We start from the raw sequence: 24,440 nt of genomic DNA on the forward strand, positions 1-24,440 counted from the left end.
TTTTAAACCATTCTTTTACATTACTTTACCATATGGTATCAAATGTATTTCTTTGGCGATGTCTGCTATATACAAGTTAATATCAACAATATTTAGGGTCTTCTTTATGGTTAATCTCCAGAAACTATAATATTTTGTTGATTTCTCTTATTCAAGTTCTGATTCATATTTTGATATATATTTGTCACATTTATTTTTTTAGTTTTGTATTTGTACTGCCCGAAGAAAATATTTCAATTAAAAATGATATAAAAAATGTGATGATTGGAAGAAAGTGTAAACTCAATACGATGTACCAATGAATAGCGTAATATGAGGACTGTCTGAATTTAATCCGTTCCAGCCCAAATTTTTATTCAAAACTTTATAAATAATTATAAAAACTTTTTACCTGTTTTTTTTTCATTAATCAGCATTACCTACTATTAAAAATACATCTAGCTTCAATTTATATAAATTGCTGCCAACAGTTATAATCGTCGAAAGACAAAATTGAATTAATGATTCCATTTGGACTCACTGGACTGGAAAGAATTAAATGATTGAGATTAAATAAATTAGGATTTAAAAACGTTGAATTACTTAATGTTTTGAAGTATTTGAAATTTAACAATTACGAGGCGCGTATCAGCGTTTATGGGATAGAAAGGACGTAATAAAATTAAAAGAAACTGTTATTTATTGGTTAACAACCATTTCCTCTTTAATTACTTTACTTTGAAATTCATACAAGGTATATTCTCTCAAATAAAAGACCTCCTTTATATGTAAATCGTTTAAACATTTACATTGTATTTTCTGAAAAAGAAAAGAAGGATATTGTATTATACATTTCATTTTTTTTTTTATAAATTAGGGTGAAAATAAATAAATAATCGATTATTTATTATATATTATAATTAGTAATTATTTGAATATGTACAACTTTACATCTTATTTAGACTAGATAATGACACATAAATACATATTACATTAACTGGACACGTAATTATCTCAATATATCTTAAACTAGTTACATTATATTTCCCAAGGATTTTGCAGGATCGCTTGAAATGCATTCCGGAAAGTCCTTCGCGCGTATTAAAAACACAGTTTAGTTCTAAAACGGGAAAACAAAACGTTTCGTCCGCATCACGGTGTCTGCCCTAGGAGCATCTACTTAAACGGTGTTTTTAATTCGTGACTTTAGAAATAATAAATAGATTATTTATGTATATATATATAAATCTAAATACATTGAAAATGGAGCGATTTGCTAAACATGTATAAAATGATACATTGAACGGACACACAATTTACAAACATACGCACTTCCCCCATTATACATATTATTTAATTAATTTAGTTTAGTTTTCATCTTTCTTTTTTAGATTATTTCTTATATGTGTTTTCTTTATGTATTTACCATTTTTTTTTTAGGGGAAAATGAAGGAACTATTTTTAGCGACTAGATGGTTCACTTTGAATTACGAAAGTTATTTAATTAATTACATTTAAAAACAAGGTGACTTAACTATTTATGATACACGCTCTAAAATTAATTGGTAAGAAAAAAATATTCCGTTCGAAATGTTTTTCTTTTTGTTAAACAATTCATCGAACCATCCTAGCTGATATTTTCCAAAAAATCGTTGTTGTATCAGAATCTAAACGAAAGAATTAAAGATCTGTTTTACATATTTTTTTTTCCACAATTCTTAAATAACGTTTTCTGTACTTGCTCTCCTACATCGAGTGAAGACAATTTTAATTACTTTTTTTTTGAACATTTTTCGATTGGTATATATACTTCTTTAATTTAGTTTTTTTTTCTTTATGTTTTTGATTTGAATTACTTATGCACAAAGGAAACCGATCAAACATTGTTTTATTTCTCCTCCTTGCGCATTATTTATTATGTTTGATATTGGAGCATCGGTGCTGCTAAATTCGGATGGTGCGTGGAATTCATCCTCAGAGCTGATAAACTTTTGTTGTACCATTCATCTTCAGCGCTCATACCTAAAACATAAAAAAAACGTAATTATTATTCATCTATAGTGTAATCAAATTTGTTATAGAAATTCAAATTATTTTAAATAAAATAAAAATTATGTTTAACAGTTAACATAAAACGTCTATACTTAAAAACTACACTTATTTCATGTAATTTTAGTTATAAGAGAAGACAAAATCGTTGAGCTACTAAACTATGTGTTTATAGAACAAACGGTAGATAATATTTTTGTTTATTCATTGGCGCCAACTTAAAGAATATATTTTGACTTTGTAAATATCGTTTTACACTGTACTCAATTTACACGGTTTCGTTTTACACGGTTTAAAAAAAAATATTGTAAATAACCTATCCCTCGTTTTACACGGTACTTTCTTTACATGTTTTCGCTTTTACGGCGTTCAAAGAAATAAATGTTAAAAATAATCGATTTACACGTTTTTCTCAGGAATTTATTCACCGTGTAAAACCAGGGATAGGTGTAATTGGTTTTGTTTGCTAAACGTTATATATTGGGTGAAATATAAAGTTCTGAGCATTTTGTACCATACATCGACCTTCTTCTTGAAACCAGCCTTATGCAAATGGTTTCAAACGGTTTTCTGGCTAATCTTCAGTTCCTGGGCAATGAAATAAGTGCTCGCATGCCGGTCTGACTCGACGATTTCCATGATTTTATCAACATTTTCGACGATTGGTCTACCAGAGCGTGTCTCATCTTCTACGTTCATATTACCAGAGCGGAAGCGTTGGAACCAACGCGTTGCTGTTGCATTCGGTAATGCATTGGGTCCATAAACAACACATTTTTTTTGGCCGCCTGCTCCATTTTTTCCCCTTGGTCACAGTACTGAAAAATGTTTCGAATTTTCTCCTTTTTTAGCTCCATTTTGGAACGCTCTAACACACAACACAGTTGTGAATTTAAGTCGTAGTATAGAATGTCAAGATTCAACTTATACTTTGTGAGATAAGACTCACTAAAGCCATCTAACAAAAAACGCTCAGAAATTTTTACTTCACCCAATATATATATATATACATATATTATTTAGATTTTTAATAGTAATGTTGAACTTTTCATTACTCGAGTGATAATGAAGATAAAAATATTCATTCAGACAGACTTTAGTTTTATACATATTTAAATCGTCAACAAATCTATTCGATCTAAGAAAAACAATGTGTGCTATTTTTCAAACTGAATATAATAGGTAAAAACAAGTATTCATATTTGTTTAATTGATAATTTGCATATCGCCTCTATGTGATTTGTAATATTGCTGTAAATTAAATTTAAATATTTGTAAATTAGTGTTTGGTAATAATTACAATTGACCATTGGAATTAATTTAAATTTAACTTGTGTACATGTGCTATTATTCGAATAATACATTACCAGTAACGAATTTCATATGTAGTTATTTTTTTTTATTGTTTTTGGCAATTGAAAATGTATTCGTTTCCCGGTGTAATATTAAACATTGATTTATAATTCCATCGGCATTGTTCCTTTAATTAAAAAAATATTTATATACGCTTTTCATATTTATTTGATAATTCATTGTCGATTAAATGAATTACATGCTAAAATTTGCAAAATTATGTCTTTAAATAATGTACTTTTCATTACGTTCATGTCTTGTGTAAATGTGAGTATTGTTAAGACTAGTTTGATTTACTAATAGTAACAGGCTTACTATTCTAATTTACTTAAGTACAGCAATCTCTCATATAGGGCGGTTTCAATCAGTCCGGATTCACTAAATTTTAATACAAAAAATAATAATTATTTTTGTATACAAAAATGATTTTTTATTTCATTTACTTCTTAGATTAGTCCAGTTTCAAACTGTCCGGGATTTTAGCGAATACGATTTTTCTTCAATGTGCCTGTTCTTATTAGAACAAATTATAATTATGATATGAATTATATGTGTAAACAAAAATTAAAATGTATTTTTTTCACAAAACTTTTAAAAATAGACCATTTCAAATTTATTTTATTTGAAAAAATACAGTAAAAAACTAATTCATTTATTTAGATAGGAAATTTCCTGAAGACGGAATGAGGTTTTGACCACATTGTCAATAATGTGAGACGGCCGCGTTGCTTCGAGGGCGTCGGTATTAGTTGAAAATCATCAGATGCAGGAAATGGAAACATCTTGGAAGATGTCGGCCGTAATCTTGGGCGCATCTTGGCGGAAGCAACGTAATTTCCGCGCTGGGAAAACGCCTTTTTAAATCCTTCCCATGCACGTGCAAAAGTAATTGTTTTCACAAAAAGAAGAAAATTAACTTAAATAAATAGCGAGATAGTGGTTTACTCAAATAAATATAGTAAATATTAATAATACTGTATAATAAATGTTTTTGTGCATTTTATAGTCATAATTGTATATGTTTTTTTTTGTAACGTTTATTTTATTCGAAACCTGCCAATTTTTGGCAATAAGTTCGGGCAGTGGACAAAAAAAATATAAAAACAGAAAAACAAAATAAAATAGGCGGTGAGCGGAATGATCTCCCATTGGAAACCTTCCAAATACATAAAAATAACTAAATAATAATTTGGCTAATGCAACTTGTTTATCCGTGATTCCCGGTATTATCAACGGCGGCGGGTTAGGTTCTTTTTTCTTGTCGTCGTTGACGTTCTCGATATTCAAGTTTTCATTGCTGAAAACCTGGCATCCATTTTTTGTCAAAACCATAGGTCTGTTCGTCTCTGTCTTCTGTTTTCTCAACATCTATTTCGCTCCCATTATCTGTGAAATTTTAAATATTACACTGCTTGGAACGATTCAAAATACATCCGCTCTCGTTCGAGTGTGCGACGCGACTGTATTATATATGTGGGACGGAAACATATTTGCAATGTTTTACTCGGAAAAATTGTTAATTAAATGTTTTATTTTTGTATCATTAATAGCAAATAATGTAATCTTGTTATGTATTTGACTATATAATATCGTAGAAAATTTTAATTAAATTTAAACTTTTTTCGAAATTTCAAGAAAACAATTCATGTTTAACAAATAAGTTTCTAAAGTTTCTTGACTATATTATATAAAATAATAATTTATCAATGACATTATTATAACATTAAAATAGTACTAAAATGCAATTTGAGTTGAAAATTATAGCCAAACATGAAATATCTTTTTATTATATTATCCAATTAAAATATTCAATTTAAGAAAAAAAAATGTCAAAGAAAATTCTACGTTCAGGAGAATAGATTTTAAAACAATTATAAAACCATTTGGAGTTGTAAAAGTAAACAACCGTAGATACAATGGGAATTTTATTGAAAATTAGTTTTATAGAAATATTAAGTTATATATTAATATTTAAAGTTGTTTTTTAGTTTTAAAATATATAGGACAGTAATGACATAAAAGAATAGGAACAAAGAATTGTAAAATAACTAAAATTAATCTTCAGATATGTGAAATTGGAATAGGTAATTCAACAATATTCATTTGTAATTGCTTTAATTGCATTTCGGTGCATGTGCAATGCGGTTTATTGTTTATACAAGCAATGCAGCCAATCTGCGTGTGTATGCTAAAATTGAGTTTAAGGATGCGAAATTCATTTATGACCAGTCTACAATTAAGATTGATTACTATAACAATTTATTATGCAAATATGCGCATTATTCACTAATTCGCTATTTGCATGCTTAACGAACCGAATTTCGCTGTCGGTCGGTAATAAGATTGACCAAACTATGATTCGTCAACTTTGTATCGGATAGGTTTTTGATTATTTAAAAAAAATGTATCTAAGAAAATTTGACACTCACCCATTGCGTCTTGTCGCATTCCCGCCACTGATGACATGTTTGTACCGTGCGACATCGAGAATGATTGAGCCATGCCTGGATAAGAGCTAGAGCTCATCTGGAAGAAGTAAGCAGTTCGAGTTAATTAAGTGGGTCTAGGCTTCGGCTGGGGATGTCGTATATAGATCTGAGTATAATCATTTTAGTCGATTTGCATTTTGATGTTTCCTGGCAGTCGGTGGTGGGCGGAGGGCGGTGGATATAGGAGAAGGTTCCGCGGCTTGGGTCCGTTTGCTTCATGGTCGGCGACGAAGGAAATGCGGTCTAATGTAACTAATCAACTAACCTGTTTGACCTCACTTAATTACGTTACCTGCATCCCGCTAATCGTTCCACTGAAACCCCTTACCCGAACCACTCTTGCCTTCCAACACTCTCACTTCTACTATACATTACATAAATCTTATAATTTTCAGTCTCTCTTAAAATTGAGATATTCTTTTATAATGTGATCCTATGAAATGGATATACTTTTTTTTATTCTATTACAAATTTATTTTTCATCTCGTATACACACCTGGGGATAACGATTGATGGCAGTGGGGTGCGGATAGGGTTGGTATCCTCGCGCCGCCCCCGGGTAAATGTTCCTCATCATGGCGCCATTGCAGCCTGGCAGGACGGATGGCGCTAAAGCTTTCTGCAACTGCTTTTCTTGCTTCCTATATTTCGCTCTTCTATTTTGAAACCACACCTAAAACATTAAAAATATAATACATAATTAGTATAAAATATAAACATCAACAAACAATTAGATGTTGTTTATATGCATAAGCTTTCACAAGAAAACTAGTTAAAAATAATTTGATATAAACAAATTTTGGAATATTGTTGTTGTTTCAATCGTATAATTGTGAAGACATGAACAGAAGAAAACTTACTTAAAGTATTAACATTGAAGATCAAAAGTTATTCTGAGTTAATATGTCACTGTAAAAAAAGGTTGCATAGCCAAATTATTTTAGAATATACTTTCTTAAAAGTATTTATCATTTGTGACAACTACTTTGAAAGCTTAATATGAATATGACAATCTTCAAACCATGATATAAAAATTAGGTGTGATTTTACGCATATTTCATTACATAGTGCTATTATCAAATGAAATTAATTATTTGGAAATTAATTAAATTTAAAATTGTATTGTAATGGTCTTTACTAGACATAGAAAGTTTATATTTATAATTTGAATAAAAAATTGAATAACATAAATCCATAATATTATTAAATATTTTTATTGGTCAAAATTTTGACGTAAAGATTATTGACCGAAGTAAAACTTGTGACTAAATTGTGTTTACACATACATATTTTAAATTGTATTATAGTTAATTAATTAATTAATTAGTCAATATTAATTTAATTTCTAGTGAAAGTCGCAAGTGAAATATGTTTATGTAATTATATTAATTATATTTATGTAAGATATATCTTTATCTATTGATTAATTTTATAAATTATTTTTAAAGTAGTATAAGATGCGGTCGAGTCTCAAGAGTTTGAAAGGATTTTGGTGTCGCATGAAACGTGTTTCCTAATGAAGGTCGTTAATGCCACGCTCTTAGACAAAGAGTATATTAGTTACAGAAGAGGAAAGTTCTAAGTAAGATTCAGCGAAGTTTTAATTGAGAAAGGTGAAAAACTTTTGGCGGTTGGTGGAAAGTACTTACGACATTTAATTGATTTTAATCGCGGGGAATTGGATTTGACAATGATTAGAACACGATGTAGTAATGCAATTAAATAGCGAGCGAGTTGTGTAATATATATGCATTGAAAACTATGATCTATGCTAATTCTATATAATTGGCTAATTCAAATGTAGTTTTTGATATGTTTGATATGAGGAAAAATATAAAAGTAGTAACTTTTCGGAAATAAAGTTGTTACTAAATTTGCGTAAAATAAAGTTAGATATCTATGGTAGTTTAGGCTTCAGAATATGGATGTCCTGGCGCATCCACCATATTACAAAATATGCTTTTAATGTATTGACATAAAAATCAACATATTTTTATTATAAAGTACTATACTACTAATGAATAAAATATTAAAATTCTCATTGATCTTGATAATATTAAAAATAAATATTAATTGTTATACCTTAATTCATGAAATACTTATAGTTTACTTCTTTATTGCATATTACATGAAACATTAAGTATACAAATTGAGATATTCATAAGTTTTTCCTATACGTTATTAATAATATTATATTTTTGTTACGGTAATAGTGATAAAATAATCTAGAATATTTTGTGGCATGAAATGTTGATTGATTACATAAATGTTGAGCGACGAGCATCGATTGCGCGGAAAATATATGGAATGAAAATGTTGTTCTTTCGGATTTAACATAGACAATGTAAATGATAAAAATGTGAGGTACGTACGAATGGACTGAAAGAGAAAAAGGAGAGAGAGAGCAAAAAAAAAAAGAATTACAAGAGAATGGAATACCAGACGAGTTTATTAGTATTCCTTTGATGTAATATCATAATGACACATTGTGTATGAAGTAAATACAAAATGAAAGGCATTTAACAGAACTATGTAGAGACTGTACCGCGGGAAACGTGCTTCATGTTCCCGTCCCGGCCGCCCTCGATCCCATCAAATGGATCCGTAATCAAGTTACCCCCACCCCACTTATCATAGGATGAACCGCCCCCACGCAGAGGCGCCCTGCACCAGGCAACAACATCCCCCAAAACAGCCAAACCACCCCCAGCCCATCAACCCCGCCGCCGCCGCCACTACCTCTGCCGCCACCACCACTATATAGTACATAGCCTCTACATATATATATGTATGCTATGTATTACTTTATATATCCATGTATCTCTCTATCCCTTCGCCAGGCTGTCTTTAAGGCGACCTAATGCATATTTTGCGACCTTATCGCCTCCTCTTCTTTTCTGTCTCGGTTTAGATTTGTCAACGTAACAAACTACGACAGCGCACGACGACCCTCTGTCTCTGTCTCGTTCCCTCTCCTTCTCTGTTTCTCCTTCTTGCCAACTCGTAACTCTCTTCTTGTCGCAAGATCCGGTGCCGTCCTTGCGCAGATCCGCTTCCAACCTATGGTTCCGAATGATTAAAGAATATTTTCCTCAACTTTTCCACGGAACTTCAATCTATTCCACACCAATTTCGACTTTAATTCTATTACCAGCACTGGAAATCTCAAGTTTTCCACCTGTAAATTATCCGTGAAACACTATACATTCTATTACATACATCGTTGATTGATTGATGAACATTGATCATAGCATGAAATAATTTAATTTATATTTCTTTCAAAACTGAAGTAGTTTTTATAATTATCTATATAAATTTAAATTAAATATATTTATGTAATAATTAGTTTGTTTTTTTCATGTTAGTTAACAAATAATTGATTACTCATCTTGTTTTGTCCCTAATATAGAGATTCAAAATATTCTGCTAATAAAGATCAGTAAGTCTAAATTAAGTGTAAAGTATTGATTATATTTAAATGAAAACATATGGACTAAAAAAATTTAATATTTTGGATGTACAGATCTATGTTGTAAATATAATTCAATTTATTCAATATTAATATATTGTAGATGGATTCTCAAGTTTTCTCCCTATGATATTTCCGTGCTAAAATGGTATTAAATGTAAGAAGTAAATAAATAATGATCAGTTATTATTTATGTTAACAATGATGTAAAATATTATTAATTTTTATTGATTATATGTTATTTGACGTTATAAATAAGCATATGAGCCGATATTTTAGAGAATGGTATAAGTTCTATATATCGAGATATTTAAGGGTATGCGTTTGAATCAATTTAAAAATAATGGCAAGCGTTAATCAATTCAGGTGATGTTTTTATCACTATAACCTGTTAAATTTTATTATGTAATAATAATTAATAACATTGCTAAAGCAAATATACGCTTTTTTTTTTAGCTTCAAACGGACTTATATCACTTCAAATAATAACGGAAATCGTGTTCCATTGAATGTTTAATAATAAATATAAAAAAAGGATATCTATATCTAACTAAAATTATCATTATCTCATTTTTTTTTTCAAAAAGTGGACTTATACAACTACAACGGCTCATATGAAAATATTGCTGCAGTAAAAATCTGTTTGTACATAAATTTGTTTTTTTTCTGTTTATTAATGTTTATTAATTCGGTAATTTATAATAAATATGTGATGTTACATCATTGTCACGCTATATTTATAATTACATCCATTTTGTATTTGCTAATTAATATATTAATTAATCATCAATTTCCTAGAAAATTGGAAATTATTAATGCATGGAAAAAACTATCTTAAATTAATAACCATCATTATTTTTGCCAATCTTAATATATTTAAGTAAAAAATATACGTTAGAAGATATTTCATTTATATATTTATTTATGTATATATCTTGAAATTATTAGTATGTATTTGTTTTAAAAGAACTCTCAAAAGTTTAAATTTAAAAATCATGACCCGGCGCATCCACTCATGCAATTCGTACAATGCGCATTTATTCGGGTGGAATTATTGAACAGAAGAAAATCGTTTGATAATAATATTATAGCAATGCAGTGGCGGAAATTCCCTCGTATAGAGAATATATTCGCTCGTAATTAATGTTAGGCTTAATTAAAATTTGCGTTTTTGGAATTATTAAATATTTATGAAGTGCGTCGGAGGAAAGCGGTTCTCGTTTTGAGATGAGCGCGCGGGGGGAGGTGACGGCGGCGGTTTTCTACGCTTTGGAGAACAGGCAAGAGACGGCTGAATTAAAATTCATGCTTGGCACCGAGTTGTCGGTTTCCGTGCATTTTAAAACAGTACATTTTAGGCGGCTGCTCTCTTCACTTTTCTCCCCATACACACACAAAACCATATATTCCAAAATTTATATGCAGACACAATACGAAAGCATCCATTTTGAGTATTTCTTCCGCCCTTATAAATCATAAAGGTTATTTTTAATCTTTATATTTATTAAAATATATAATTACATAATTATATATTTGAGATTTAATTCATATAGTTTTATTGATTAATGTATTTACCGACTTGTTTATTGGTAATTTGACAATTATTTTCTTTATTAAAATCTACATATTTTTTTTTATTGCTATTAAATATGAATAAAACAAAAATGGATATTTTTTCTAATTGTCCACCAATTGTTTATTTTTCATTGATTTAGAAAAGATAATTTATTAATGTATGTAATATATGAACTTTTCATTACTTGACTAGCAAAGTTATCTTTTATAATCCAACGTTTCTCAAACTTGTTACTTCACTATCCAGCTTATTTCTCTGAATGTTCACTAAAACCCAATTGTTTAAAATTTAAACTATAGATTCTATCGTAATTTGTCAATAGTAATAATCAAGAAAAACATTTTTATTCAATTATATTAAAACATATATTTTCAATTTTGACGATTACAATCAATATTATTAAGTAAAGATTATTGGCGGTAGAAATAAAATGTATTATCTAATTTAAAATGATGAATATTATTAGAATTACAAAAGTAAACCTAGAATTGGTTATATTCTTTAATCCATTCATATTAGTGTATTCAAATGCTTCTTCATACAGGTTGAATATATAATACAATGTAAATGCTTTCATTATATTATTATTTCATTATATATTAATCAATAAGAGAAAATAATTATATATATTTATAAATTGATTGTTTCAATCTGATAATGATAATTTAAATGATATTAAAATTGAAATAAAAATTTGGGACTCGAATAGATTTTGTTTAAGTTTGATCATAATTGTAAATGGGTAATTAAAATAATATATTTTTTTATTGAAGTTTGTTTATTATCTTCTGTGTGAAATAGATTATTTATTTATTAATAATAGTATTTATTCTATACTGATAACTGTTAAATATATGATACAAATTGATTCATTTCAATTTCAGTGAAATTGTCATTTATATTGCAGTTGGCGTCTCTTAAGTAAAATGGTAGATTGGAAGGGCGTGGAAACAATTTGTGTTTTACATCGGTTTTCTCTTATACGGCGTGAGGGGGAAGTTATCAGGGATTTCAGAATGCATAAATTCGTGCGTAATATGAAAAAAAAGTCTACACACTGCTGGGAATTATTATTGCCCCCTGCTGTTTTTCATCCTCGCTCCATTTCCATATTTTTTTATATGTTCTCTTGTCACTGTGTAACTCACTCAAATTGGTATTCCGCAACAACTTCACAGATTTGCATATAACAAATTTACAATTACACGACAACAGTTTCTTTATTATTTCATTATTAGTTCATTTCTGTAAATGTATGGGTTCAGTGTTATTTTGTTGTTGTAATAATTGAATCGTTTTTAAAACAACTTGGATAATAATATTTCGAATGTGGTCAATTGCTTTTTATATGAACGTATATGCAATAACTTATGTTCATGAATATTATTACTAATAATATTTAGTATAATATTTATTAAAAATAAAAATGTATATATAATTATAAATAGACCAATTATATTACTATTTATATATAAATATTGTATATTTATCACAATACTATACTCATAATAATACTACTTATAATAATAATCTTTATTAGTTACAATGCAACCAAAGGGTTTATTACAAATTGAAAATAATGTACCCGGCGCATCCACCAATAGTCAATGAGTATAATACTTTCCCCTTTGTGACAGTAAATTATATATTTCTTTAATATTAGTTATATAAATATGCGATAGATTGTTTAGGTGGAAATACATAAAATCGTCATCACAGTTACTTAATTTTTTTTTATATGAGTGGTACAATCTAGGGAAATGATTTGTCAGAACGTACACAATAATCAACAATTTAGGCTATGAGATAAACATATATGGTATAAAAAAAATCAAATTTACTCAAATGCTACTTATATTATGATTGTCGTTTTCATAAAAAAATATTTCAATTCTATTATTACGAAATGTACAAGATTTTTTTACGTAAATTCAAGGTTTTTCATTTCATGTTTAGTATTAAGAATGTGAACTTTAGAAAATTGTCTACTCAATATTGTGTTTCATCCAAGAGGTTAATGTCAAATATGATCAATTTGAATCTTTCATTTACAGTAAATAATTTTTCAACATATTATTTTTTTAATCAAATGTAAAAATGCTTCGAGTTAAACCAAATTTTGTTACAAGTAAATAAATAAATAAAAGAATATTATTAATAAATAATTTATGATGCAACATAAATCATTTGTAAATAAGAAACACTACATTCCTAATGCGCTTAAGAAAATGATGATTATGTTACGTTAAGACCAGCTATCATTGTAAATTCATATGTTAGATAGATAGATAGATATATAAATATATACATACAAAAAGCTATTTTTGTTTACTTTTTGGATTATGTGTAATTTCAATAAATATTATTACTATATATTTTTTTAATTATACAATGCTTTAATTATAATAGATGATGTTTGAATATTCTAATAACTTTGTTTTTTTTTTGGAAACAATAAAGTGTTGATAATGGTATAAATGTAGGTCGTTTTGAAGCACTTTGGATGGAAATACCAGGTGAGATTGTAAACAGTGTAAGTGTGTGCGTGAAGTAGTAGTAGGCTGGGGACGAGGAAGGTCCATTAGGATGGAAAATGACTGTGTGTAGGTCTAAATGGATTTTGGAGGGTGTCTCTGGGTGATGGGGAGAGCGGCCCATAATTTTCAATTTATATGGGGCGTCGGGATGCCGTGAGACTGTAAAAAAGCTGATTAAGAATGGGTAGTGTGTTTGGAAAGAAGAGAGGACGGCTGGTTTTAGACGGAGCTTTCGGATCGAGGGCGGCGGCGGTGGCAGATAAGAAGAAGAAGGAGGAGGATGAGGCGGTGATGCAGGAGGAGGAGCAGGAGGAGATTGAGGGCAGGTTCTGAAAGACAAAATAAAAGAAGGGGGACGGTTTCGTTCGGGAGTAGTAAATGATACTGGAAAGATAAGAGAGAAAACGGAAAGTAGGAAAGAAGCCGTAATGCGTGACTCAGAAGGTTCAACAGGGGGGCGTACTGTGACAGTTGCGTCTCTCAGGGACCCCGCGGGCTAACGAACACCTAATTCAATCAAACATCCGAACGAGTGTACGTCCGTCTCTCTACGTTCTCCATCCCCATCCCATTCCGACCGTGTTTCGTGTTTTCTATTTTCTTTTATTTGTGCTTCCTCTTCCAACATTCCCCGTCATCCCCCATTTCTCCCCAACACACACACACATCCATACCCAGTTCCATCTCCCTTTTCTATTTCACTTGTCTCTACTCCATCGAACAAACTAAATTTCTATATCCCACATAACCAAAGGAAAAAAAAATGAAGAACAAAAAAAAAACGGAAAAACTAATATGAACCGGAACGGAAACGTAAAATAGAAATGGACGGGAATCGGGCGCAGACAACCGTTCCATTTCCTGTCAATGCTAACGTAATTCAGAAGCGTTTCTGGGGAAAACAACGTTCGTTACCTGGATTCGGGCTTCGTTAAGTTTGGTACTCCTAGCTAGCTCCTCTCTGCAGTAGATGTCTGGGTAGTGGCTTTTCGCGAATGCAGCCTCCAGTTCGGCAAGCTGTTCCTGCGTGAAGGTCGTCCTGTGTCTTCGCCTTGCGGGTGTCGGACAGGATGCAGTCGTGGGTGTGTGCCCAGCATGTTGAGGTCCTCCAGGTGATACCGTTCCCAAACTGCCACCGCTTCCCGTCGTTGTTGGTTCTGGTTTTAACTTCTTAAAAGCCCCATCTGCGAAACAATAACGAAATATTAGCTTCGGCCTCCCTAGATATTATACATGTACATGCATTTATATTTGTGCGTGTGCAATTTTGTGGGGACATGAATTTGCCAACTAATTGTTGCATGTAGCTTAGGTCCGTGTTGTGTCTGGGTAATCCGATTATTTATCGAATATTATCAAACAGATCTTTGTGTTAGTATTGATGTGGATGATTAATATTCAATAATCATATTGCACGCCGCCATTGTTATACTCGTTGCATTAATCGATACGCTCTGGTTTATGCAATTTGCGCTTCCAAACCTCCATGAATGAATTTCGAAACTGAATTACTCACTCACACTCGCTGCATATATACGACAAACAAAAAAAAAACAACTGAATTATTATTGTTATATCCAATTTTTTAAATTATTTTTAGACTGCATTTTCTATAGATGTTTCAGCAAAAATGAAACATTTAGATTTATTATACACCTTGTATACACTTATTAGTCACTTTATGCATTTTGTAGCAAAATATTTTCTTCAAATTTCTATATTTAATTTTATAGAATTTATTTTGCTGAATTAAAATTTAGTTTTCATTTGAATTTTCCAACTCGATTTTAGTGAATCCGCACTGTGCAAGGTATTGCTGTATACATACTATTTATTATAATAATTATCTGATTAAGAAAATATTTAATTTGTATTTAAAATATATCTTTTCTCACGATCTATTTTCAATTATAACTAAACGTAAGTAATATAACTGAGTGGTAAAATTCAATTATGTTATATGGTTACATAAAATTACATACAATTTCTTGTATCTACATATAGGAGCTGGCACACATGAGGACAAAGAGAGCCGCAATTCGGCTTTTTAAATTTTATAGTTTTTTTATAATAAAAATAAAATTTTAATTGGAACCGAACATGCTTCAACGAAGAGCCGCATTTACCCAGTGTTGATATATACTCTGATTCATTTACTTGTATTTCTACAATAAATTATTTAAGTGATTATATATTACATGTAAAGTGTTAATTAAATTTCGCATGAAGAAAGACATTTACTTTTATGCAAAAAATATTGTTTTATTATAATTATTTGGGAAATGGCACAATTATTCATGTCTCTGTCATAATAGCAATTATATTTGCTAGATTGTAAAAAAAACTAAATGAAAAAATGTAATGAATGAACAAAGAATAATTTACTTCAATAATTACACAATTACATGAATTATTACAGACAAAAAAAAAAACAAAAGCAGGTCTTTCCGCACTGGAAATAATAATTTATTATTGTGTAATAGAATTACTAATAATTATTTTTAGCAAACGAAGTAAATTATAGGTTTAAAGGAAAGCAAAATCAATTTTAAATTATTCATTACATAAATATAAAGTATTATTTTGTAATTTGAAGTTTGAAAGTATTTTATTTAAACATAATTTATCACAGACCAATGACTTATATAAATAATAAATGGTTCAGATAAAAGGAAACAAAAGCAAAACTGTGAATCTAACAAAGTGATTGTTGTGACTCTATGCAATTGTTTGCAAAATATTTTTTAAAGAAAGTAACCATGTGAAAGTTGCGTTTACTTTCGTTTGTTTTATTTTATATGATAAATGATCACTTAAGACCGGAAACGACCGATCAGAGACATCGAATAAATTAAAGTTATTAATGAGAATGAATATTAAAATATATTATTAAGTAAGAAATAATATAAATTAATAAAATTGTTATATAAGCAAAATTAGACAGTAACTAATTCAACATTTAAATATTATGGTCTTAGGACTTATGATTTGATCTGTATTTTAAATATGCATAAAAATACAAAATGAAACTTTAATACAATAATAATTATAAAATAGAAAGTCAACTAATGCAAAGGGCTATTGATCATAGGTCTTTTTGAACAGGAAATAATAATATAATATTAAACGACAAAAATCTAAATTATTACGGTTCTTCTCAAGTTGCTAATAAAAGGAAGAAATTAACTATTTTATAAAATAGCAGATAAATTCCGTTTTGTTGGATGACGGATAATTGAAATTATTAAATAATAACACACTTTCTGTTATAGTATAGTTCAAGTCTTGTCGATAAGGATCAAATTACATACGTTACAAGTGGTGACACTTTCAATGTAAAATCTAACTTTGATGGGTATCAATTGCTCAATAAAACCCTCGTAATGTATTGATTATACTCGAAGGCACTGAAATAATACTAATATACTAGATTAATTCAAAAGTTGACTATTTCTTACATATTAGATATTGACTGCTGTCTTTCTGTCCTGTAACATTGTTTAAAAAACATATATAATTAGTTTTTTCCTTTATATGATAATTTATTTGTTAATATTCTTTTATACATAATCATATAATATTCACATGGCACACAGACAATTTTAGAAAAGCACCCAATGTTCATATTTCTTAATTTCATAACAATAATAATAAGTAAACAAGTATATAAATGTTATGGGCAATATCAATTATTTGATTGTTATTGAAAAAAAAACAATTGAAATAAAGGGTACATTTATCAATGTAAATCTCCCCTTACAGTCTATTAGAGTTCAAAGAAAAAAATCTCTTTTTCCCTTAAATAATAACTGTTACCAAAATTCGGGATTGCGGGGATGAAGTATGTCGTAGGTGGTTGTGAGTCTGTTTAGTAAACAATTACACACATCATTAACATAAATAACAGAGTAATTACTTTTTGAACATGTGTGCTTAGAGTATTCAAGTACAATATGTCAAATTGAGTGTTAACCAGTGTGATGAGAGGAGTGAGAGAGAGAGGGACGAGTGGGTCCTTTATGTAGCCGTGCGTTCCCGCCCCATGCAGTGTCAGAGAGTTAGGTGGTACTCCGCTCTTCCATTGTCTGCAATCCTACATATGCTGTACCCTCTCGAATGCAGTAAATTGACACTTCATTATGGACAACGTGAGCACTTATTATGGGGGGACAGATGTATTCGCACATTTACATTCTTACATATTCATGTAGTTCCGTTCTGGCACCTTCTCTGACAAGTGTCAATTGAATTGTCAATGTATGAAGTAGAAAAAAATATCCAACATCCTCATTACCTTATTGTTTATATACGTTTCTATAATATTATTGATATTAGAAAATAATATCTTATACAGTCAGACTATATAATATGAATATTTTGCGAGGCTTTGAGAAAAAGTTATTATTTTTATCAAAAGATCATCATAGTGTGGGGCTTTGAGTTCAGAAAGATTTGTGCTCATCCTGTATTACTTTTCAACCGGTATCCCGTGAAAGGATCTTTGATGTGCCGAAAGATTATTTATTAAATTACTTTCAAAGTACAATAAGTTTACATATAAAAAATTAAAAGGTTATCATAATTTAAGTTTGTCGCGGTAGTGCAAGTATAGGTTCAAATGTGCCGTGAGATAAAAAAAAAAGTTGAAAAATATTGTTATGGACAAGTATAAGTGTAGCAATAACTTGCAAAGTCTTGATAATCTATAGTTCGGATGGGAAAAATTCAAAACAAACTAAATTCTAAAAACATTGTACACATAATTTTTATTTTATATATAACTAATCGACTATTTGTGTATTTTTATGCTGTTATAAAGTTCTCGATTAATCCGGAATTTTGGCGAGACCGTACTATGCGAGGGATTGCCCTATTGCGATACTTGCTAATTACTTTGTACAAATATTGGCTAAGTATTAATATTGAATCTTTCTTTAAAGTGTTATGGTCAAAATAAGATCTACATCACGGTTTTCCAAATTTTTACTGGAATTGTAAATCCTGAAATTTTCACGGTTCACCTTGTTTATTTATGAATTTATGAAATTATTTAATAAATATTTCATTCCTATTAACCCTTCAAACATAGTTTGGGAAACCCTAATCTACATGATTCTTTTTTTTATAATTAATCTTTAGAACAACGTTTACTAGAAAGAAAGAAAAAATAAGTTATTTGGTTGAATAATTTATTATTTATGTAAATGATCGGTGAATCTTAATTGTAATTAATTCGCTCTTTATAATTAGGGGATGTTTTTGCGACGATACGGCAACAACAACGAAGGGCCCCGTATATTAATATTAATGGGTGAATTAAAAATCCATCCATCCGACACCCCGTGAGATGGATGTTTTCTGGGGATTCAGAAGGATGGTGAATGGAAGCCGCGAAACGAGTTTGGTCTCGGTCTGTCTCATAAATGCTTATGCAAATTAATCGAATTCGGACCCCGACGGCCTCTGCTCGAGCACACGCCACTCAGGTGTATACGTGTATGTGTGAGTAAGTGTGTGTATGCGAACAAACGGTTGGTAAACGGGCGACGTCGGCAACTAAACCTTATTGAATTTATTACTGTTTATTAATGCAGTTAGTGTGAACCTAATTACAATTACTGACACCGGCGCGCGCCACAAAGAATCTAACACAACCTTATTACCTACTCGTTTATTCTATATATAGACAGAGAGAAATATACGAGAGTTAGAAAGTATAAAGAGATAGAGAGAGAGAGAAGAGTCATTGAGATACTAAAAGACTGTGCTTCTCTCGGAAGCCCAAACTCACCAAACCGCCCTAATTGATTCGTTTATGCAAATCGGCGATGGAAATAATGATTTTTTTTTACTTTTAGCGCTCGGTTAATGTACAAATTGCGTACACAAAATATTCATTCAGCGTTCAATTAACGGTACGTTAAATAATTTTGTGATATACACGTATCTATCTTCACATGAAAGTACTTGTATTTTACTAATGTACACGGTTTTCATGATTTCTTTGAACATTACTAGTGGGACATTACAGGAAAGAGTAATTTAATTTGGCTGGTAAGTCAAGGGATGAATCTTGATAGTCATACCATCCGATGTTGATTCAGTTGACAAAGTTGACTGATTCAGTTGTATATAAATTTGTTGGGTCTAGAAACTGCAATTCTATGATAGTATATAATGGCCATAAAAAATAACATTTTTTCAATGATGCCACTTTTTTAAACGTACATATTTCAATTTGATTATAGTCAGACCTTGATATAATGTTTTTCTCTAAAATGCGTTTTAGAATAAAAAGTACAACTATAATAAACAAAGGTTGTGTGTACTAACTTTATTTTGTCAATTATTTTTAATAGTGTTATTTTTTTTTCAATAATTAGAATTTCATTTCTTTTGCAGGTTTTCTTATTGTCTTTGATATATTTCAATTTGTAATTAGTATATCTCAGAAATCACATCGGGATAACAATGCAAAAAAAAATTTGAACATCAATAAAATCAAGTTCTACTAGTTTTTCCATCTGAGATTATTATTATTCTATTAGTAATGGATTAATTTTACAAATAAAATAATATTTGCATGATGTTATAAGGAGTACATCTATAATCTATAATGAATTCAATTTATTTTCAGTAATTCATAGTATAACAATGTAGATCCAAGTTGTTTAAATTTTTATTTCAGTTGATAATTCTATTGGACTTATATCAATTAATGATGTTCCATAGCATTATGTATTTCACTAACTGTAGGCTAGCGCTCAAAGGGAGAAAGTTTGATAAAATCGGCGCGCTGAGCCTAGTACTTCAAGGCGATTAAGTTTGTGGGTCGTTGCTATTATCAAGGATAATGTAGGCAATTTACATAATAATTGAGTTTATCTATCTACGTATAGGCAAATATCGCCTTAACTACAACTGCAAACCTTTAAATAATGAAATTTTACTTATTTTGAATATGTATATTAATTGTGCAAACATCTTTGTTATTTGAATTAAATATTAAAATTAGTATTGCAAAGAGAAACTGTGATATCAATACAAATCTTTGTACATGCTAGTGAACATATTTTTTAAATTACTGTAAAAAAATTATTAGTTGAAACTTGTCATTAATAAATCAATGAGTATGGTATAAAAAATAGCATAAATCAAATCGATTAAATACTGTTAAATTTGGTAGTCGAAATATATAAACTGACACATATTTCTACATCCGACGGGTAGTCAAGCGCAGGTCCTTTAAGTCCTGTAAAAAGTTGTTTACTTCAGCTCGAAGGAAAATGTTTTATATTCGTTATAATATTTTCTGCAAAATTTAAATATTCAAAGTTTCTGGGGACCTCTCTGGTGACGACTTGGATGTTAACTTCGCCAAAATCCATTCATGTCGAGTAATTCCGAAGTGGCAAATTGGTTAATCCGATTTAAATACTCGATGTAATCGTATTCATTTAAATAAAATGACGGTTTCCAGAAAATTCAATTTATTAATTGTTTAATTCCATCCTGGCCGGCTTTGATTTTGCATAGCGAATATGATTGAATTTGAATTCCGTCCAGGAACGATGACGTTAATCAAGAAACGCTTGATATATGTACTTGTACTCTATATTAACGGAAAAGTGAATAATTTTTAATGTTCAGACATTCTGTAGAAAATCTAATAGGTGTAATTAATTTTGTATGGACATTTTACATAATGTCAAAGGTAATATCTGCAAATATAATTGTATTCAACTATTGCTATTTAGTGAATCTTACGTAATATATTTTTGACATTATTGATCAAACTTTCTTTGATTCTAAAAAATACATTAATGCATCTATAGTACGGTTTCGATATAAAAATAAACTATTTTTCCTTTATATAATCAACTTTTTGTGCTTAACCAATTACCCGTACTATAGGAAGTATTGCTGTACCATTCAAATACAACTTGTTGAAATAAGGAAATTAAACTCGTATATTTTTTATTAATATCTCTATTTTAGATGAATATTTTGTATACTTTTTAAATATTTGATATTCTATAAATTGTCTAGTTATTCCTAACTAATGAAAATAATTTCCTATGTATTTTGTAAAATACAGAATTATACATTTTGCTGTTATCATAGACATTCTTTATATGGTATATATATATAGATACATATCTATATATTCAAGATGGCGGTCACTTTCCCCATTTCCGATGAGTGCACCTCGGGTTTCCGCGATCACCAAAGTGGTATGTAATCGAATTTCGGAGAGATTCTGATGATCGTCCTCTCCCCTCGACGAAAATGAAAAGTTGCTCAACCAAAAAAACGGCTCTATTTACTTTCAATTTCTCAAAAAACTCCATTTAATCTTCTGCCCGGATGCGTTTCAACGTCGCCGTTCTAACAAAATGTAATTTCAGGTCAAAAATTAAGCATGTCGATCATTATTGATGATCATTCATTTTTCTTTTGTTTCACTTAAATCAATAACAACATAAGTAACATGCATCCATATAATGAATATGTAATTATAATGCGTTTTGTATAAAATGTATAACAATATAAGGATGCTGTAATTTCATCTTTAAATAATTATATGTTCTGAAAGCAAATGTTCAGCAAATCAATTTAGTTTTATTTTTCTTATTATGTTATTTTGTTGAGTTTGTATTATTGTAATTTGTTGCAACTAATGTTATCATTAATATAATATATACAGTATTATATAAAAAAAACATATATGACTAATTAAATTAACAACAATAATATTTTTATCGAATGCATTCCGAAGAGATATTAAGAAAATCAAAATAAACACTTTTTTACCATATAAATATCGATGTATAATAATAATTTATTGCACAAATCTAATGACCATTAAAAATAAATATAAACAAAACAACAATTCTTTATACATAAGTAAGTACATCTGGTCAAAAAGCTATCAACCTTAGTAATTTTGCTCAATATCGATGATTGAATAATTATTTATTTGTATAGGTATGTGGAGCATATATTCAAAACAAAAATTTGGACATACTTCAGTTAATGATAATAGCAAAAAGATTGTTATTATCAATGCATAGTTTAATAAAATAATTATATTTTTCATAATATAATTGTCTACAATTAAATATAAATAATATTAGTTTCAGCTGTAAGGCCTTTCCAATGAAACTGTCAATTTATTTATAAATAAATCAATAATAATATTAACTGAAATTCTTCTTCTGGAGTCGTGTTTTAGAACATATAATTATTTAGAGATGAAATTACAGCATCCTTATATAGTTATTTCAATAACATTTTTTTCAAAATTTATTTTGTATGTAATGCAGGCTATATGCAATAAATTGAAATAAATAATAATATTTATTAATTCATCTAATGCATAGGGCTAATGAACATAGATTTTTGCCATTAAAATAAATATTATTCTTATTTCAATTTCTGTAGTTACTAATAAATATAAACATTATTAGTTATATTGTAAAACTTCTTATTTAAAAAAACAATCCAATTTTTTTTGGATAGACCTAGGGTTAATGAATGTGTTTTTTATTTCAGTGTAATTAATTATGTAATTAATTATTTGTGTTATTGTAGATCCAAATAGTAAATTGAATCTTTCTAGGAATAAATAGAATTCTTTATTTAACACATATAATATTTAGATAAAAAGTATATTTTATAATTTTATATTATAATGATAATATAAAATTCAATTGATTGAATAATAATAATAAACATAATTTATTACACATACTACATAGAATATTTTATTATTTGTTTGTTTTTGTAACATGCTATTATTATGTACTTGCTATACTATAATTTATTATTCTGCATGTACATACTCATCGATAATAAAGAGAATTATATAATACGTTTCATTTATGGGTAATTTTCATTGTTTTCTTTTGATAAAAAATACTCTCCTTTGATTTTAACAAATTTTAAACACAAAATATTATTTTCCTAGTTTCTATTATAACATTTGAAGTTATATTTTATTGTAAATCAATATTTTTTCCTTCTACCTTGGAAATATATTATTTGCTGTTAATATTATTTACTTCTTTAGGCAGAAAGACCTATGGCCAATCGCCCTTTGTATCAGTTGACTATTTTTGAAATATTTACTTCTAATAGGTAACATATTTATATTCGAATATTTTGATGTTATTTTTTTAGTTATGTTTTTGTTTCATGAATATAATGTTATCTTTCGATATTATTAATTTATTTTACAATATTTATTGGTCCATCTTAGGACAAAACCGTTTAGATATTTGTTTGAATAGATTAGATTTTTATCAAAATTACATAATGGAAAAATAATTGATTTCTTGTATTTTATATAAGTAATATAACATAAGGAATTATCTTATATTATGTTTAAGATTTTTGATTGTCTGTACCTGTATGATCTGTGATGGTTCTCGGAGCGGCGGGTGGCGTGTGAGCAGGTGTATGTGCATGATGATCATGGGAATGTGGTAGTCCGCCGTAGATGGCCGTGAAGTCTTCTGCGGAGGAGCCGCTGGTATTGCACTTCCTTGGCGTACCTTTATCGCTCATCAGATGACCGTGATGGTCATCCAAGAGGCCTGAGACCCCGAGGAGATTTCCGACGCCGACGAGGTTCGGCCTTAGATCTTCCATCATGGATTTTTGTGGACAGGCGTTGAAATTCAACTGCCTGCTGAAGATGGCTGGAAATATGTTGAACTGTTGATGCGAGGTGATCTCCTCGCTGGAGGAGGTTGGCGTCGTCGTGGGGGCTGACGGCGAGTTGCCTAGCGCCCCCAGACAACTTGGGACTCCCTTGAAATCCAACTTGGAGCCGTTGGAGACGCTCGCCACAAGAGGCGCGAACCGAGACCTGTGATCTAAGGACTTCGAGCGAGGTAACCTCCACGAAAAATATCTTTATCTTTTTGAAGATTGGCCTATCGAAGAAAGGGCGCGAAGTGGAGGAGACCGACGGCGCGTTCCGT

At 29.6% G+C, this 24,440-nt stretch overlaps 1 protein-coding gene across 2 annotated transcripts; it reads right to left on the minus strand.

Moving 5' to 3' along the window:
* Positions 1-1,531: 1,531 nt before the first annotated feature.
* LOC108561971 (homeobox protein prophet of Pit-1) lies at positions 1,532-24,365 on the minus strand. 2 transcript variants are annotated; one of them, XM_017920128.1, is made up of 6 exons: positions 23,862-24,365; positions 16,911-16,940; positions 14,368-14,636; positions 6,367-6,543; positions 5,811-5,907; positions 1,532-2,001 (listed from the first exon to the last, which is right to left on the minus strand). In XM_017920128.1, the coding sequence occupies exons 1-6, from the start codon at positions 24,106-24,108 to the stop codon at positions 1,895-1,897; spliced, it is 927 nt and encodes a 308-aa protein (XP_017775617.1). In that variant the 5' UTR covers positions 24,109-24,365; the 3' UTR covers positions 1,532-1,894. The 2 variants fall into 2 exon arrangements, with proteins under 2 accessions (XP_017775617.1, XP_017775619.1); XM_017920130.1 differs by lacking the exon at positions 16,911-16,940.
* Between the last annotated feature and the right edge of the window lie 75 nt (positions 24,366-24,440).

This window comes from Nicrophorus vespilloides, unplaced genomic scaffold (genome assembly GCF_001412225.1).
Source record: "Nicrophorus vespilloides isolate i.1.1-1 unplaced genomic scaffold, Nicve_v1.0, whole genome shotgun sequence".
NCBI classification, from domain to species: domain Eukaryota; kingdom Metazoa; phylum Arthropoda; class Insecta; order Coleoptera; family Silphidae; genus Nicrophorus; species Nicrophorus vespilloides.